The 17,027-nt window shown below is 49.1% G+C and overlaps 1 protein-coding gene across 1 annotated transcript; it reads left to right on the top strand.

Annotated features, from left to right (window-relative positions):
• Positions 1-230: 230 nt before the first annotated feature.
• Positions 231-16,815, top strand: LOC142908167 (inhibitor of growth protein 5-like). The gene is made up of 7 exons (XM_076058465.1): positions 231-367; positions 8,918-8,989; positions 10,478-10,644; positions 11,135-11,303; positions 13,964-14,180; positions 16,329-16,527; positions 16,798-16,815. The coding sequence occupies exons 1-7, from the start codon at positions 331-333 to the stop codon at positions 16,813-16,815; spliced, it is 879 nt and encodes a 292-aa protein (XP_075914580.1). The 5' UTR covers positions 231-330.
• Positions 16,816-17,027: the final 212 nt, after the last annotated feature.

The following is a 17,027-nucleotide window of genomic DNA, read 5'->3' on the forward strand; positions in this document are numbered from 1 at the left end:
CTATTATTTTTAGTTTTCTATGCACGTGACTTTACCGAAAGAAACAATAATATTGCGTCATTTGTTTCTAAAACATTCCACGTGACGTCATTAGTTCAGTGAATCTTCCCCGAAGCCAGACACCACCCCCCCTCCCGCTTTGTCGACGTGACGTCACCCGCTGTGTTAACCTACACCGCTCTCGTGACGTCATCGGGTGCGTGAACAACCCCACCGCTCCCGAAACGTCATCGTATCACCGGGAAAAAAACACAACGGCCCCACCCCATGACGTCATCGTGACGTCAACGCCGTGCGCCAATTTCGGTGACGTCACCGAAGCGCGGGAAGATGGCGGCGGCGATGTATCTGGAGCATTACCTGGACAGTGAGTGACGCTCTCCCTTAGCTCTCCCTTAACTCTCCCTTAGCTCTCTCTTAGCTCTCCCTTAGCTCTCTTAGCTCTCCCTTAGCTCTCTCTTAGTTCTCTCTTAGCTCTCCCTTAGCTCTCCCTTAGTTCTCTCTTAGCTCTCCCTTAGCGCTCCCTTAGCTCTCTCTTAGTTCTCCCTTAGCTCTCTCTTAGCTCTCCCTTAGCTCTCTCTTAGTTCTCCCTTAGCTCTCTCTTAGCGCTCCCTTAGCTCTCTCTTAGTTCTCCCTTAGCTCTCTCTTAGCTCTCCCTTAGCTCTCTTAGTTCTCTCTTAGCTCTCCCTTAGCTCTCTCTTAGCTCTCCCAGTGCTCTCTTAGCTCTCTCTTAGCTCTCCCTTAGCTCTCTCTTATCTCTCCCTTAGCTCTCTCTCCCTTAGCTCTCTCTTAGCTCTCCCTTAGCTCTCTCTTAGCCCTCGCTTAGCTCTCTCCCTTAGCTCTCTCTTAGCTCTCTCTTAGCTCTCCCTTAGCTCTCTCTTAGCTCTCTTAGCTCTCTCTTAGCTCTCTTATCTCTCCCTTAGCTCTCTCTTATCTCTCCCTTAGCTCTCTCTTAGCTCTCCCTTAGCTCTCTCTTAGCTCTCCCTTAGCTCTCGCTTAGCTCTCTCCCTTAGCTCTCTCTTAGCTCTCTCTTAGCTCTCCCTTAGCTCTCTCTTAGCTCTCTTAGCTCTCTCTTAGCTCTCTTATCTCTCCCTTAGCTCTCTCTTAGCTCTCCCTTAGCTCTCTCTTAGCTCTCCCTTAGCTCTCGCTTAGCTCTCTCCCTTAGCTCTCTCTTAGCTCTCTCTTAGCTCTCCCTTAGCTCTCACTTAGTTATTTCTTAGCTCTCTCTTAGCTCTCTTAGCTCTCTCTTAGCTCTCCCTTAGCTCTCCCTTAGCTCTCTCTTAGCTCTCCCTCTTAGCTCTCTCTCTAAGCTCTCTCTTAGCTCTCTCTCTAAGCTCTCCCTTAGCTCTCTCTTAGTTATTTATTAGCTCTCTCTTAGCTCTCTCTTAGCTCTCTCTTAGCTCTCTCTTAGCTCTCCCTTAGCTCTCCCTTAGCTCTCTCTTAGCTCTCCCTCTTAGCTCTCTCTCTAAGCTCTCTCTTAGCTCTCTCTCTAAGCTCTCTCTTAGCTCTCTTATCTCTCCCTTAGCTCTCTCTCCCTTAGCTCTCCCTTAGCTCTCCCTTAGCTCTCTCTCTCTTAGTTCTCTCTTAGTTCTCTCTTAGCTCTCTCTTAGCTCTCCCTTAGCTCTCTCTTAGCCCTCTCTTAGCTCTCCCTTAGCTCTCTCTTAGTTCTCTCTTAGCTCTCCCTTAGTTCTCTCTTAGCTCTCCCTTAGCGCTCCCTTAGCTCTCTCTTAGTTCTCCCTTAGCTCTCTCTTAGCTCTCCCTTAGCTCTCTTAGTTCTCTCTTAGCTCTCCCTTAGCTCTCTCTTAGCTCTCCCAGTGCTCTCTTAGCTCTCTCTTAGCTCTCCCTTAGCTCTCTCTTATCTCTCCCTTAGCTCTCTCTCCCTTAGCTCTCTCTTAGCTCTCCCTTAGCTCTCTCTTAGCCCTCGCTTAGCTCTCTCCCTTAGCTCTCTCTTAGCTCTCTCTTAGCTCTCCCTTAGCTCTCTCTTAGCTCTCTTAGCTCTCTCTTAGCTCTCTTATCTCTCCCTTAGCTCTCTCTTAGCTCTCCCTTAGCTCTCTCTTAGCTCTCCCTTAGCTCTCGCTTAGCTCTCTCCCTTAGCTCTCTCTTAGCTCTCTCTTAGCTCTCCCTTAGCTCTCTCTTAGCTCTCTTAGCTCTCTCTTAGCTCTCTTATCTCTCCCTTAGCTCTCTCTTAGCTCTCCCTTAGCTCTCTCTTAGCTCTCCCTTAGCTCTCGCTTAGCTCTCTCCCTTAGCTCTCTCTTAGCTCTCCCTTAGCTCTCCCTTAGCTCTCTCTTAGTTATTTCTTAGCTCTCTCTTAGCTCTCTCTTAGCTCTCTCTTAGCTCTCCCTTAGCTCTCCCTTAGCTCTCTCTTAGCTCTCCCTCTTAGCTCTCTCTCTAAGCTCTCTCTTAGCTCTCTCTCTAAGCTCTCTCTTAGCTCTCTTATCTCTCCCTTAGCTCTCTCTCCCTTAGCTCTCCCTTAGCTCTCCCTTAGCTCTCTCTTAGTTCTCTCTTAGCTCTCCCTTAGCTCTCTCTTAGCTCTCTCTTAGCTCTCTCCCTTAGCTCTCCCTTAGCGCTCCCTTAGCTCTCCCTGAGCTCTCCCTTAGCTCTCTCCCTTAGCTCTCTTAGCTCTCTCCCTTAGCTCTCCCTTAGCTCTCTCTTAGCTCTCTCCCTTAGCTCTCTCTTAGCTCTCCCTTAGCGCTCCCTTAGCTCTCCCTTAGCTCTCTCTTAGCTCTCCCTTAGCTCTCTCTTAGCGCTATCTTAGCTCTCCCTTAGCTCTCTCTTAGCTCTCTTAGCTCTCCCTTAGCTCTCTCTTAGCTCTCTCTTAGCTCTCTTAGCTCTCCCTTAGCTCTCTCTTAGCTCTCTCTTAGCTCTCCCTTAGCTCTCTCTTAGCTCTCCCTTAGCTCTCTCTTAGCTCTCTTAGCTCTCTCTTAGCTCTCCCTTAGCTCTCTCCCTTAGCTCTCTCCCTTAGCTCTCTCTTAGCTCTCCCTTAGCTCTCCCTTAGCTCTCTCTTAGCTCTCTCTTAGCTCTCTCTTAGCTCTCCCTTAGCTCTCCCTTAGCTCTCCATTAGCTCTCTCTTAGCTCTCCCTTAGCTCTCTCCCTTAGCTCTCTCCCTTAGCTCTCTCTTAGTTCTCTCTTAGCTCTCCCTTAGCTCTCCCTTAGCTCTCTCTTAGCTTTCTCTTAGCTCTCCCTTAGCTCTCTCTTAGCTCTCCCTTAGCTCTCCCTTAGCTCTCTCCCTTAGCTCTCTCTTAGTTCTCTCTTAGCTCTCCCTTAGCTCTCTCTTAGCTCTCTTAGTGCTCTCTTAGCTCTCTCTTAGCTCTCCCTTAGCTCTCCCTTAGCTCTCTCTTAGCTCTCTCTCTTAGTTCTCTCCCTTAGCTCTCTCTCCCTTAGCTCTCTCTCCCTTAGCTCTCCCTTAGCTCTCCCTTAGCTCTCCCTTAGCTCTCTCTTAGCTCTCTCTTAGCTCTCTCTTAACTCTCCCTTAGCTCTCCCTTAGCTCTCTCCCTTAGCTCTCTCTCTTAGCTCTCTCTCTTAGCTCTCTCTTAACTATCTCCCTCTTAGCTCTCTCTTAGCTCTCTCTTAGCTCTCTCTTAGCTCTCCCTTAGCTCTCTCTTAGTTCTCTCTAAGCTCTCTCTTAGCTCTCCCTTAGCTCTCTTAGCTCTCCCTTAGCTCTCTCTCTCTTAGCTCTCTCTTAGCTCTCCCTTAGCTCTCTCTCTTAGTTCTTTCTTAGCTCTCCCTTAGCTCTCTCTTAGCTCTCTCCCTTAGCTCTCCCTTAGCTCTCCCTTAGCTCTCCCTTAGCTCTCTCTTAGCTCTCTCTTAGCTCTCTCCCTTAGCTCTCTCTTAGTTCTCTCTTAGCTCTCCCTTAGCTCTCCCTTAGCTCTCTCTTAGCTTTCCCTTAGCTCTCTCTTAGCTCTCCCTTAGCTCTCCCTTAGCTCTCCCTTAGCTCTCTCCCTTAGCTCTCTCCCTTAGCTCTCTCTTAGTTCTCTCTTAGCTCTCCCTTAGCTCTCTCTTAGCTCTCTTAGTGCTCTCTTAGCTCTCCCTTAGCTCTCTCTTAGCTCTCTTAGCTCTCTCTTAGCTCTCTTATCTCTCCCTTAGCTCTCTCTTAGCTCTCCCTTAGCTCTCTCTTAGCTCTCCCTTAGCTCTCGCTTAGCTCTCTCCCTTAGCTCTCTCTTAGCTCTCCCTTAGCTCTCCCTTAGCTCTCTCTTAGTTATTTCTTAGCTCTCTCTTAGCTCTCTCTTAGCTCTCTCTTAGCTCTCCCTTAGCTCTCCCTTAGCTCTCTCTTAGCTCTCCCTCTTAGCTCTCTCTCTAAGCTCTCTCTTAGCTCTCTCTCTAAGCTCTCTCTTAGCTCTCTTATCTCTCCCTTAGCTCTCTCTCCCTTAGCTCTCCCTTAGCTCTCCCTTAGCTCTCTCTTAGTTCTCTCTTAGCTCTCCCTTAGCTCTCTCTTAGCTCTCTCTTAGCTCTCTCCCTTAGCTCTCCCTTAGCGCTCCCTTAGCTCTCCCTGAGCTCTCCCTTAGCTCTCTCCCTTAGCTCTCTTAGCTCTCTCCCTTAGCTCTCCCTTAGCTCTCTCTTAGCTCTCTCCCTTAGCTCTCTCTTAGCTCTCCCTTAGCGCTCCCTTAGCTCTCCCTTAGCTCTCTCTTAGCTCTCCCTTAGCTCTCTCTTAGCGCTATCTTAGCTCTCCCTTAGCTCTCTCTTAGCTCTCTTAGCTCTCCCTTAGCTCTCTCTTAGCTCTCTCTTAGCTCTCTTAGCTCTCCCTTAGCTCTCTCTTAGCTCTCTCTTAGCTCTCCCTTAGCTCTCTCTTAGCTCTCCCTTAGCTCTCTCTTAGCTCTCTTAGCTCTCTCTTAGCTCTCCCTTAGCTCTCTCCCTTAGCTCTCTCCCTTAGCTCTCTCTTAGCTCTCCCTTAGCTCTCCCTTAGCTCTCTCTTAGCTCTCTCTTAGCTCTCTCTTAGCTCTCCCTTAGCTCTCCCTTAGCTCTCCATTAGCTCTCTCTTAGCTCTCCCTTAGCTCTCTCCCTTAGCTCTCTCCCTTAGCTCTCTCTTAGTTCTCTCTTAGCTCTCCCTTAGCTCTCCCTTAGCTCTCTCTTAGCTTTCTCTTAGCTCTCCCTTAGCTCTCTCTTAGCTCTCCCTTAGCTCTCCCTTAGCTCTCTCCCTTAGCTCTCTCTTAGTTCTCTCTTAGCTCTCCCTTAGCTCTCTCTTAGCTCTCTTAGTGCTCTCTTAGCTCTCTCTTAGCTCTCCCTTAGCTCTCCCTTAGCTCTCTCTTAGCTCTCTCTCTTAGTTCTCTCCCTTAGCTCTCTCTCCCTTAGCTCTCTCTCCCTTAGCTCTCCCTTAGCTCTCCCTTAGCTCTCCCTTAGCTCTCTCTTAGCTCTCTCTTAGCTCTCTCTTAACTCTCCCTTAGCTCTCCCTTAGCTCTCTCCCTTAGCTCTCTCTCTTAGCTCTCTCTCTTAGCTCTCTCTTAACTATCTCCCTCTTAGCTCTCTCTTAGCTCTCTCTTAGCTCTCTCTTAGCTCTCCCTTAGCTCTCTCTTAGTTCTCTCTAAGCTCTCTCTTAGCTCTCCCTTAGCTCTCTTAGCTCTCCCTTAGCTCTCTCTCTCTTAGCTCTCTCTTAGCTCTCCCTTAGCTCTCTCTCTTAGTTCTTTCTTAGCTCTCCCTTAGCTCTCTCTTAGCTCTCTCCCTTAGCTCTCCCTTAGCTCTCCCTTAGCTCTCCCTTAGCTCTCTCTTAGCTCTCTCTTAGCTCTCTCCCTTAGCTCTCTCTTAGTTCTCTCTTAGCTCTCCCTTAGCTCTCCCTTAGCTCTCTCTTAGCTTTCCCTTAGCTCTCTCTTAGCTCTCCCTTAGCTCTCCCTTAGCTCTCCCTTAGCTCTCTCCCTTAGCTCTCTCCCTTAGCTCTCTCTTAGTTCTCTCTTAGCTCTCCCTTAGCTCTCTCTTAGCTCTCTTAGTGCTCTCTTAGCTCTCCCTTAGCTCTCCCTTAGCTCTCCCTTAGCTCTCCCTTAGCTCTCTCTTAGCTCTCTCTCTTAGTTCTCTCTGAGCTCTCTCCCTTAGCTCTCTCTCCCTTAGCTCTCCCTTAGCTCTCCCTTAGCTCTCTCTTAGCCCTCTCTTAACTCTCCCTTAGCTCTCCCTTAGCTCTCTCTTAGCTCTCTTAGCTCTCTCTTAGCTCTCTCTTAGCTCTCCCTTAGCTCTCTCTTAACTCTCCCTTAGCTCTCTCTTAGCTCTCTTAGCTCTCTCTTAGCTCTCTCTTAGCTCTCCCTTAGCTCTCTCTTAGCTCTCTCTTAGCTCTCCCTTAGCTCTCCCTTAGCTCTCTCTTTGCTCTCCCTTAGCTCTCCCTCTTAGCTCTCTCTTAGCTCTCTCTTAGCTCTCCCTTAGCTCTCTCTTAGCTCTCTCTTAGCTCTCTCTTAGTTTGTGTTGCGACCGAAAAGTCGTGTTTTCTTTTTGTTAATGTGTTGGTGGCTAATGTGGTGGTAGTTGTGGTGGAAGTTGTTGTGGTGGAAGTTGTTGTGGTTAATGTGCTGTTGGTAGTTGTGGTGGTTGTGGTGGTAGTTGTGATGGTTGTGGTGGTAGTTGTGATGGTTGTTGTCGTTGTTCTGATGGTTGTGGTGGTAGTTGTGGTGGTTGTGGTGGTAGTTGTGATGGTTGTGGTGGTGGTTGTGGTGGTAGTTGTGGTGGTTGTGGTGGTAGTTGTGGTGGTAGTTGTGATGGTTGTGGTGGTTGTGGTGGTAGTTGTGGTGGTTGTGGTGGTAGTTGTGGTTGTGGTGGTAGTTGTGGTGGTAGTTGTGATGGTTGTGGTGGTAGTTGTGGTGGTTGTGGTGGTAGTTGTGGTGGTAGTTGTGGTGGTAGTTGTGATGGTAGTTGTGATGGTTGTGGTGGTTGTGGTGGTAGTTGTGGTGGTTGTGGTGGTAGTTGTGGTTGTGGTGGTAGTTGTGGTTGTGGTGGTGGTTGTGGTGGTAGTTGTGGTTGTGGTGGTAGTTGTGGTGGTAGTTGTGATGGTTGTGGTGGTGGTTGTGGTGGTAGTTGTGGTGGTAGTTGTGATGGTAGTTGTGGTGGTTGTGGTGGCAGTTTTGGTGGTTGTGGTGGTAGTTGTGATGGTTGTGGTGGTGGTTGTGGTGGTAGTTGTGATGGTTGTGGTGGTAGTTGTGGTGGTTGTGGTGGTAGTTGTGATGGTTGTGGTGGTGGTTGTGGTGGTAGTTGTGATGGTAGTTGTGGTTGTAGTTGTGATAGTTGTGGTGGTGGTTGTGGTGGTGGTTGTGGTAGTGGTGGTAGTTGTGATGGTAGTTGTGGTGGTAGTTGTGATAGTTTTGGTGGTGGTTGTGGTGGTGGTTGTGGTAGTGGTGTTAGTTGTGGTGGTTGTTGTGGTAGTTGTGGTGGTGGTTGTTAATGTGGTTGTTGTTAATGTGGTGGTGGTCGTTGATGTGGTTGGTGTGGTGGTAATTGTTGTGGTTGTTAATGTACTGTTGGTAGTTGTGGTGGTGGTTGTGGTGTTAGTTGTGGTTGTGGTGGTAGTTGTGGTGGTTGTGGTGGTTGTGGTAGTTGTGGTGGTTGTGGTGGTAGTGGTGTTGTGGTGGTAGTTGTGGTGGTTGTTGTGGTAGTTGTGGTAGTAGTTGTGGTGGTTGTGGTGGTAGTTGTGGTGGTTGTGATGGTTGTGGTGGTAGTTGTGGTGGTAGTTGTGGTGGTTGTGGTGGTGGTTGTGGTGGTTGTGGTGGTAGTTGTGGTGGTAGTTGTGGTGGTTGTGGTGGTAGTTGTGGTAGTTGTGGTGGTTGTGATGGTTGTGGTGGTAGTTGTGGTGGTAGTTGTGGTGGAAGTTGTTGTGGTTGTTAATGTGGTGTTGATAGTTGTGGTGGTAGTTGTGATGGTTGTGGTGGTTGTGATGGTAGTTGTGGTGGTAGTTGTGATGGTTGTGGTGGTTGTGATGGTAGTTGTGGTGGTAGTTGTGGTGGTAGTTGTGGTGGTAGTTGTGGTGGTAGTTTTGGTGGTTGTGGTGGTAGTTGTGATGGTTGCGGTGGTGGTTGTGGTGGTAGTTGTGATAGTTGTGGTGGTGGTTGTGGTGGTAGTTGTGGTGGTAGTTGTGATGGTTGTGGTGGTGGTTGTGGTGGTAGTTGTGGTGGTAGTTGTGGTGGTAGTTGTGGTGGTTGTGGTGGTGGTTGTGATGGTAGTTGTGGTTGTAGTTGTGATAGTTGTGGTGGTGGTGGTGGTAGTGGTGGTAGTTGTGATGGTAGTTGTGGTGGTAGTTGTGATAGTATTGGTGGTGGTTGTGGTGGTGGTTGTGGTAGTGGTGGTAGTTGTGGTGGTTGTTGTGGTAGTTGTGGTGGTGGTTGTTAATGTGGTTGTTGTTAATGTGGTGGTGGTCGTTGATGTGGTTGGTGTGGTGGTAATTGTTGTGGTTGTTAATGTACTGTTGGTAGTTGTGGTGGTGGTTGTGGTGTTAGTTGTGGTTGTGGTGGTAGTTGTGGTGGTTGTGGTGGTAGTTGTGGTAGTTGTGGTGGTTGTGGTGATTGTGGTGGTTGTGGTGGTAGTTGTGGTAGTTGTGGTGGTTGTGGTGTTAGTTGTGGTTGTGGTGGTAGTTGTGGTGGTTGTGGTGGTAGTTGTGGTAGTTGTGGTGTTAGTTGTGGTGTTAGTTGTGGTTGTGGTGGTAGTTGTGGTAGTTGTGGTGGTAGTTGTGGTGGTAGTTGTGGTGGTAGTTGTGGTGGTAGTTGTGGTGGTAGTTGTGGTGGTAGTTTTGGTGGTTGTGGTGGTAGTTGTGATGGTTGTGGTGGTGGTTGTGGTGGTAGTTGTGATAGTTGTGGTGGTGGTTGTGGTGGTAGTTGTGGTGGTAGTTGTGGTGGTTGTGATGGTTGTGGTGGTAGTTGTGGTGGTAGTGGTGGTAGTTGTGGTGGTAGTGGTGGTAGTTGTGATGGTTGTGGTGGTAGTTGTGGTGGTCGTTGATGTGGTTGTTGTTGTTGTGCATCAGGCATTGAAAATCTCCCAAATGAGTTGCAGAGAAACTTCCAGCTGATGAGAGACCTGGACCAGAGGACTGAGGGTGAGTACAGTGTAGTCTGTACAGTGTGTGTACAGTGTGTAGTGTGTACTCTGTGTGTGTGTACTGTGTGTAGTGTGTACTCTGTGTGTGTACTGTGTGTGTACTGTGTGTAGTGTGTACTCTGTGAGTGTGTACTCTGTGTGTGTGTACTGTGTGTGTACTGTGTGTACTCTGTGTGTGTGTACTGTGTGTAGTGTGTACTCTGTGTGTGTGTACTGTGTGTGTACTGTGTGTAGTGTGTACTCTGTGTGTGTACTATGTACTGTGTGTGTGTAGTGTGTGTGTACTGTGTGTGTGTACTATGTATTGTGTGTGTACTGTGTGTGTGTACTGTGTGTGTGTACTGTGTGTGTACTATGTACTGTGTGTACTGTCTGCGTACAGTGTGTGGGTGTATACAGTGGGTGTACAGTGTGTGTACTGTGTGTGTACTGTGTGTACAGTGTGTATAGTGTGTGTGTGTACTGTGTGTGTACTATATTGCGTGTACTGTGCGCGTGTGTACAGTGTGTGTGCAGTGCGTGTACAGTGTGTGTGCGGTGTGCTGTGCGCGTGTACAGTGTATGTGTGGTGTGTATAGTGTGTGCAGTGTGTGTGTGTGTACTATGTAGTGTGTACTGTGTGTGTGTACAGTGTGTGTACTGTGTGTGCGTGTTCTGTGTATACTATGTAGTGTGTGTACTGTGTGTGTACTATGTAGTGTGTGTACAGTGTGTGTGTGCTGTGTGTTTGTACGGTGTATGTACTGTGTGTGTACTGTGTGTGTACAATGTGTGTGTGTGTGTACTACGTAGTGTGTGTACTATGTAGTGTGTGTACTATGTAGTGTGTGTACTGTGTGTGTACTATGTAGTGTGTGTACAGTGTGTGTGTGTGCTGTGTGTGTATGTACGGTGTATGTACTGTGTGTACAGTGTGTGTGTGTTATGTGTGTGTGTACAGTGTATGTACTGTGTGTACTGTGTGTGTACTGTGTGTGTACACTGTGTGTGTGTGTACTATGTAGTTTGTGTACTATGTAGTGTGTGTACTATGTAGTGTGTGTACAGTGTGTGTGTACAGTGTGTGTGCGCTGTGTGTACAGTGTGTGCGTGTACAGTGGGTGTGTGTACAGTGTGTGTGTACCTTGTGTGTACTGTGTGTGTACTATGTAGTATGTACTGTGTGTGTACAGTGTGTGCACAGTGCGTGTGTGTACAGTGTGTGCACTGTGTGTACAGTGTGTGTGTGCGTGTACTATGTAGTGTGTACTGTGTAGTGTGTGTACAGTGTATACAGTGTGTGCACAGTGCACACAGTGTGTACAGTGTGCGTACGGTGCGTGTACAGTGTGTGTGCTGTGTGTACAGTGCGTGCACGGTGTGTGTACAGTGCGTGTGCTGTGCGCGTGCGTGTACAGTGCGTGTACAGTGCGTGCGCTGTGCGCGCGTGTGTACAGTGGGTGTACAGTGCGTGTACTGTGCGCGCGTGTGTGTACCGCGTGCTCAGACCTCAAGGCTGAGATTGGCCGTCTGGCCGGCGAGTTCCTGGCGGGCGCCGAGGCGCTGGACGCCTCACGGCGCTCCAGCGCCCTGAGCCACATCAGCGGCGCCTACGGGAAGTGTCGTGAGTACGGGGACGACAAAGTACAGCTCGCCATGCAGACCTACGAGATGGTGAGGGCTCACCACTCACCGCCACCACCACCACTACTCACCACCACCACTACCATCACTACTCACCATCACTACTCACCACCACCACTACTCACCACCACCACCACACGCCTCTCACCACCACCATCACTACTCACCACCACCACTACTCACCACCACCACCACACGCCTCTCACCACCACCATCACTACTCACCACCACCACCACTACCACCACCACTATCACCACCACCACCCCCTCACCCCCTCGCTCACCCCCTCACCCACCCCCTCACTCACCCCCTCACCCCCTCACTCACCCCCTCGCCCACCCCCTCGCTCACCCCCCCTGCCCCCCCCCTGCCCCCCCTGCCCCCCCAGGTAGACAAACACATCCGCCGCCTGTCCCCCCCCCCCTGCCCCCCCCTGCCCCCCAGGTAGACAAACACATCCGCCGCCTGTCTCACCCTCTGTCTCCCCCCCTGCCCCCCCCTGCCCCCCCTGCCCCCCAGGTAGACAAACACATCCGCCGCCTGGACGCTGACTTGGCTCGCTTTGAGGCGGAGCTGAAGGAGAAACAGCTGGAGGCGGACTTCGAGGGGGGGGGGGGCGCCCCCCGCGGGGGGGGTGCGGGGGGAGGAGCCGGGGGGGGCGGCGGAGGGGGGGCCCCCCCCACAAAGAGTACGCTCACCACCACACTCACCACTCACTCGCCACGCTCGCCACTCACCACGCTCACCACTCGCTCACCACACGTGTACCGCATGTGTACCGTGTGTGTGTGTACCGTGTGTGTGTGTACCGTGTGTGTGTAACGTGTGTACCGTGTGTACCGTGTGTAACGTGTGTGAGTGTACCGTGTGTACCGTGTGTGTGTAACGTGTGTACCGTGTGTACCGTGTGTAACGTGTGTGAGTGTACCGTGTGTACCGTGTGTGTGTAACGTGTGTACCGTGTGTGTGTGTACCGTGTGTGTGTGTACCGTGTGTGTGTAACGTGTGTACCGTGTGTGTGTGTACTGTGTGTACCGTGTGTGTGTGTGTACCGTGTGTGTGTGTACCATGTGTGTGTGTAATGTGTGTACCGTGTGTGTGTGTAACGTGTGTGTGTAACGTGTGTAACGTGTGTAACGTGTGTGTGTGTACCGTGTGTGTATCGTGTGTACCGTGTGCACCGCATGTACCATGTGTGTGTGTGTACCGTGTGTGTGTAACGTGTGTGTAACGTGTGTGTGTGTAACGTGTGTGTGTAACGTGTGTGTAACGTGTGTGTGTGTACCGTGTGTGTATCGTGTGTACCGTGTGCACCGCATGTACCATGTGTGTGTGTGTACCGTGTGTGTGTAACGTGTGTGTAACGTGTGTGTGTGTAACGTGTGTGTGTAACGTGTGTGTAACGTGTGTGTGTGTAACGTGTGTGTGTGTACCGTGTGTGTGTGTAACGTGTGTGTAACGTGTGTGTGTGTGTGTACCGTGTGCACCATGTGTACCGTATGTAACGTGTGTAACGTATGTGTGTGTGCACCGTGTGTAATGTGTGTGTGTGTATCGTGTGTAACGTGTGTGTGTGTAACGTGTGTGTGTGTGTGTGTAACGTGTGTACCGTGTGTGAGTGTATCGTGTGTACCGTGTGTGTGTACCGTGTGTGTACCATGTGTGTGTAACGTGTGTGTACCGTGTGTGTGTGTACCGTGTGTGTGTAACGTGTGTAACGTGTGTACCGTGTGTGTGTGTGTACCGTGTGTGTGTGTACCATGTGTGTGTGTAATGTGTGTACCGTGTGTGTGTAACGTGTGTGTGTAACGTGTGTAACGTGTGTGTGTGTACCGTGTGTGTACCGTGTGTACCGTGTGCACCGCATGTACCGTGTGTGTGTGTACCGTGTGTGTGTGTAACGTGTGTGTGTGTAACGTGTGTGTGTGTGTGTGTGTGACGTGTGTAACGTGTGTACCGTGTGTGTGTGTACTGTGTGTAATGTGTGTGTGTAACGTGTGTAACGTGTGTGTGTAACGTGTGTGTGTGTGTGTAACGTGTGTGTGTGTACTGTGTGTAACGTGTGTGTGTAACGTGTGTAACGTGTGTGTGTAACGTGTGTGTGTGTGTAACGTGTGTGTGTAACGTGTGTGTGTGTGTGTAACGTGTGTGTGTGTACCGTGTGTGTGTGTAACGTGTGTGTGTGTAACGTGTGTACCATGTGTGTACCGCGTGTGTACCGTGCGTGTGTAACGTGCATGTGTAATGTGTGTGTGTGTACCGTGTGTAACGTGTGTGTGTGTACTGCGTGTGTGTGTAACGTGTGTACCGTGTGTGTACCGCGTGTATACCGTGTGTAACGTGTGTGTGTGTGTAACATGTGTGTGTGTGTAACGTGTGTAACGGGTGTGTGTGTGTAACGTGTGTGTGTGTAACGTGTGTGTGTGTAACGTGTGTGTGTGTAACGTGTGTGTGTGTGTGTAACGTGTGTAACGTGTGTGTGTGTAACGCGTGTAACGTGTGTGTGTGTAACGTGTGTACCTTGTGTGTGTGTACCGTGTGTGTACCGCGTGTAACATGTGTGTAACGTGTGTGTACCGTGTGTGTACCCGTGTGTACTGTGTGTACTGTGTGTGTACTGTGTGTGTACCTTGTGTGTACCGTGTGTAACGTGTGTGTGTGTACTGCGTGTAACGTTTGTGTACTGTGTGTAACGTGTGTGTGTACTGTGTGTAACGTTTGTGTACTGTGTGTAACGTGTGTGTGTGTACTGTGTGTGTACTGTGTGTAACGTGTGTGTGTACTGCGTGTGTACTGTGTGTAACGTGTGTGTACCGTGTGTACTGTGTGTGTACCGTGTGTACTGTGTGTGTAACGTGTGTGTACTGTGTGTATAACGTGTGTAACGTGTGTGTACTGTGTGTGTAACGTGTGTAACGTGTGTGTGTACTGCGTTTGTACTGTGTGTAACGTGTGTGTGTACTGTGTGTAACGTGTGTGTGTACCGTAACGTGTGTAACATGTGTACTGTGTGTGTGTGTACCGTGTGTGTGTGTAACATGTGTGTGTAACGCGTGTACTGGGTGTGTACCGTGTGTGTGTACCGTGTGTACTGTGTGTGTTCCGTGTGTGTACTGTGTGTGTGTGTACCGCGTGTGTGTGTACCGTGTGTGTAACACGTGTGTGTGTACCGTGTGTGTGTGTGTACCGTGTGTGTACCGTGTGTGTGTGTACCGTGTGTGTAACACGTGTGTGTGTACCGTGTGTGTGTGTAACACGTGTGTGTGTACCGTGTGTGTGTGTAACACGTGTGTGTGTACCGTGTGTGTGTGTAACGTGTGTGTGTGTACCGTGCGCCCCATGGCACAGAGGGCCGTGCCCAGGATCGCCGCAAGGCGGCGGCCTCCTCCTCAGGAGGAGCCTCCTCCTCCTCCGCCGCCGCCTCCGCCGCCTCCGCCGCCTCCTCCTCCTCGCCGTGCGTGAGCGGTGGCGCCGCGGTGGGGCTGGCGCGGGGGAGGGGCCGCGGGGGGGCCGACGACGACGGAGCCAAGGGGGGCAGCGCCCGCAAGAGGCTCAAAGCGGCGCAGTGGGGCTCACGATACGCCACTACACTATACACTACACTACTGTACACACACTGTACACTACACTACTGTACACTACTGTACACTACACTACTGCACACTATACTGTACACTACACTATACACTACACTATACACTACACTGCACACTATACTGTACACTATACACTACACTATACACTACACTGTACACTACACTGTACACTACACAATACACTATACACTACACTACTGTACAACACTACTATACACTACACTACTGTACACTATACTGTACACTACAACTATACACTACACTATACACTACACTATACACTACACTACTGTACATTATAATATACACTACTATACACTACACTATACACTACACTATACACTACTATACACTACACTACTATACACTATACACTACACTACTGTACACTACACTGTACACTACACTATACAACACACTACACTGTACACTACACTATACACTACACTGTACACTACACATACACTACACTATACACTACACTTTACACTACACTATACACTACACTACTGTACATTATAGTATACACTACTATACACTTACACTACTATACACTACACTACTGTACACTACTGTACTACACTATACAATACACTATACACTACACTATACTATACACTACACTATACACTACACTGTACACTATACACTACACTATACAATACACTACACTATACACTTACACTACTATACACTACACTATACACTACACTATACAACTACACTATACACTACACTACACACTACACTACACACTACACTATACACTACACTACACACTACACTATACACTACTATACACTACACTATACACTACTATACACTACACTATACACTACACTACACACTACACTTACACTACTATACACTACACTATACACTACACTATACACTACACTATACACTACACACTACACTACACACTACACTATACACTACACTACACACTACACTATACACTACACTATACACTACACTATACACTACACACTACACTATACACTACACTACACACTATACTACACTATACACTACACTATACACTACACTATACCCTACACACTACACTATACACTACTACACTACACTATACACTACACTATACACTACACACTACACTATACACTACACTACACACTACACTACACACTACACTATACACTACACTGTACACTACACTATACACACACTACTGTACATTATAGTATACACTACTATACACTTACACTACTATACACTACACTACTGTACACTACACTATACAATACACTATACACTACACTATACTATACACTACACTATACACTACACTGTACACTATACACTACACTATACAATACACTACACTATACACTTACACTACTATACACTACACTATACACTACACTATACACTACACTACACACTACACTACACACTACACTATACACTACACTACACCTACATACACTACTATACACTACTATACACTACACTATACACTACTATACACTAAACTATACACTACACTACACTACTACATTACACACTATACACTACACTATACACTACACTATACACTACACTATACACTACACTACACACTACACTACACACTACACTATACACTACACTATACACTACACTATACACTACACTATACACTACACACTACACTATACACTACACTACACACTATACTACACTATACACTACACTATACACTACACTATACCCTACACACTACACTATACACTACTACACTACACTATACACTACACTATACACTACACACTACACTATACACTACACTACACACTACACTACACACTACACACTACACTATACACTACACTATACACTACACTATACACTACACACTACACTACACACTACACTACACTACACACTACACTACACACTACACTATACACTACTACACTACACTATACACTACTACACTACACACTACACTACACTACACACTACACTACACTATACACTACTACACTACACACTACACTACACACTACACTATACACACTACACTACACACTACACTACACACTACTACACTACACTATACACTACTACACTAACTATTTCCCTCCCCTCTCTCTCTCTCCCCCACCACCTAGACCAGACTTCTCCTCCTCAGGTGGTGGCGGTGGTGGTGGTGGTGGCGGTGGTGGTGGTGGTGGTGGACTGTCGTTTCGGGCTTTGGTGGGGGTTCACCCCTCCGACGTGCTGGACATGCCGGTGGATCCGAACGAGCCCACCTACTGCCTGTGTCACCAAGTGTCGTACGGAGAGATGATTGGCTGTGACAACCCTGACGTGAGTGGGGGGGTGGGTGGGTGGGTGGGTGAGTGGGGGGGTGAGTGGGTGGGTGAGTGAGTTAGTGGGTGGGTGGGTGAGTGGGTGAGTGAGTGAGTGAGTGGGTGGGTGGGTGAGTGGGTGAGTGAGTGAGTGAGTGGGTGGGTGAGTGGGTGAGTGAGTGGGTGAGTGGGTGAGTGGGTGAGTGGGTGGGTGAGTGAGTGAGTGGGTGGGTGAGTGAGTGAGTGGGTGAGTGAGTGAGTGAGACCACCTACTGCCTGTGTCACCAAGTGTCGTACGGAGAGATGATTGGCTGTGACAACCCTGACGTGAGTGGGGGGGTGGGTGGGTGGGTGGGTAAGTGGGTGGGTGGGTGGGTGAGTGAGTGAGTGGGTGGGTGAGTGAGTGAGTGGGTGGGTGAGTGGGTGGGTGAGTGAGTGGGTGAGTGGGGTGGGTGGGTGAGTGAGTGAGTGAGTGGGTGGGTGAGTGAGTGGGTGAGTGAGTGAGTGGGTGGGTGAGTG

This window comes from Petromyzon marinus (genome assembly GCF_048934315.1).
Source record: "Petromyzon marinus isolate PM22_M1 ecotype Great Lakes invasive population chromosome 75 unlocalized genomic scaffold, UKy_Petmar_22M1.pri1.0 chr75_unloc.2, whole genome shotgun sequence".
NCBI lineage: Eukaryota > Metazoa > Chordata > Hyperoartia > Petromyzontiformes > Petromyzontidae > Petromyzon > Petromyzon marinus.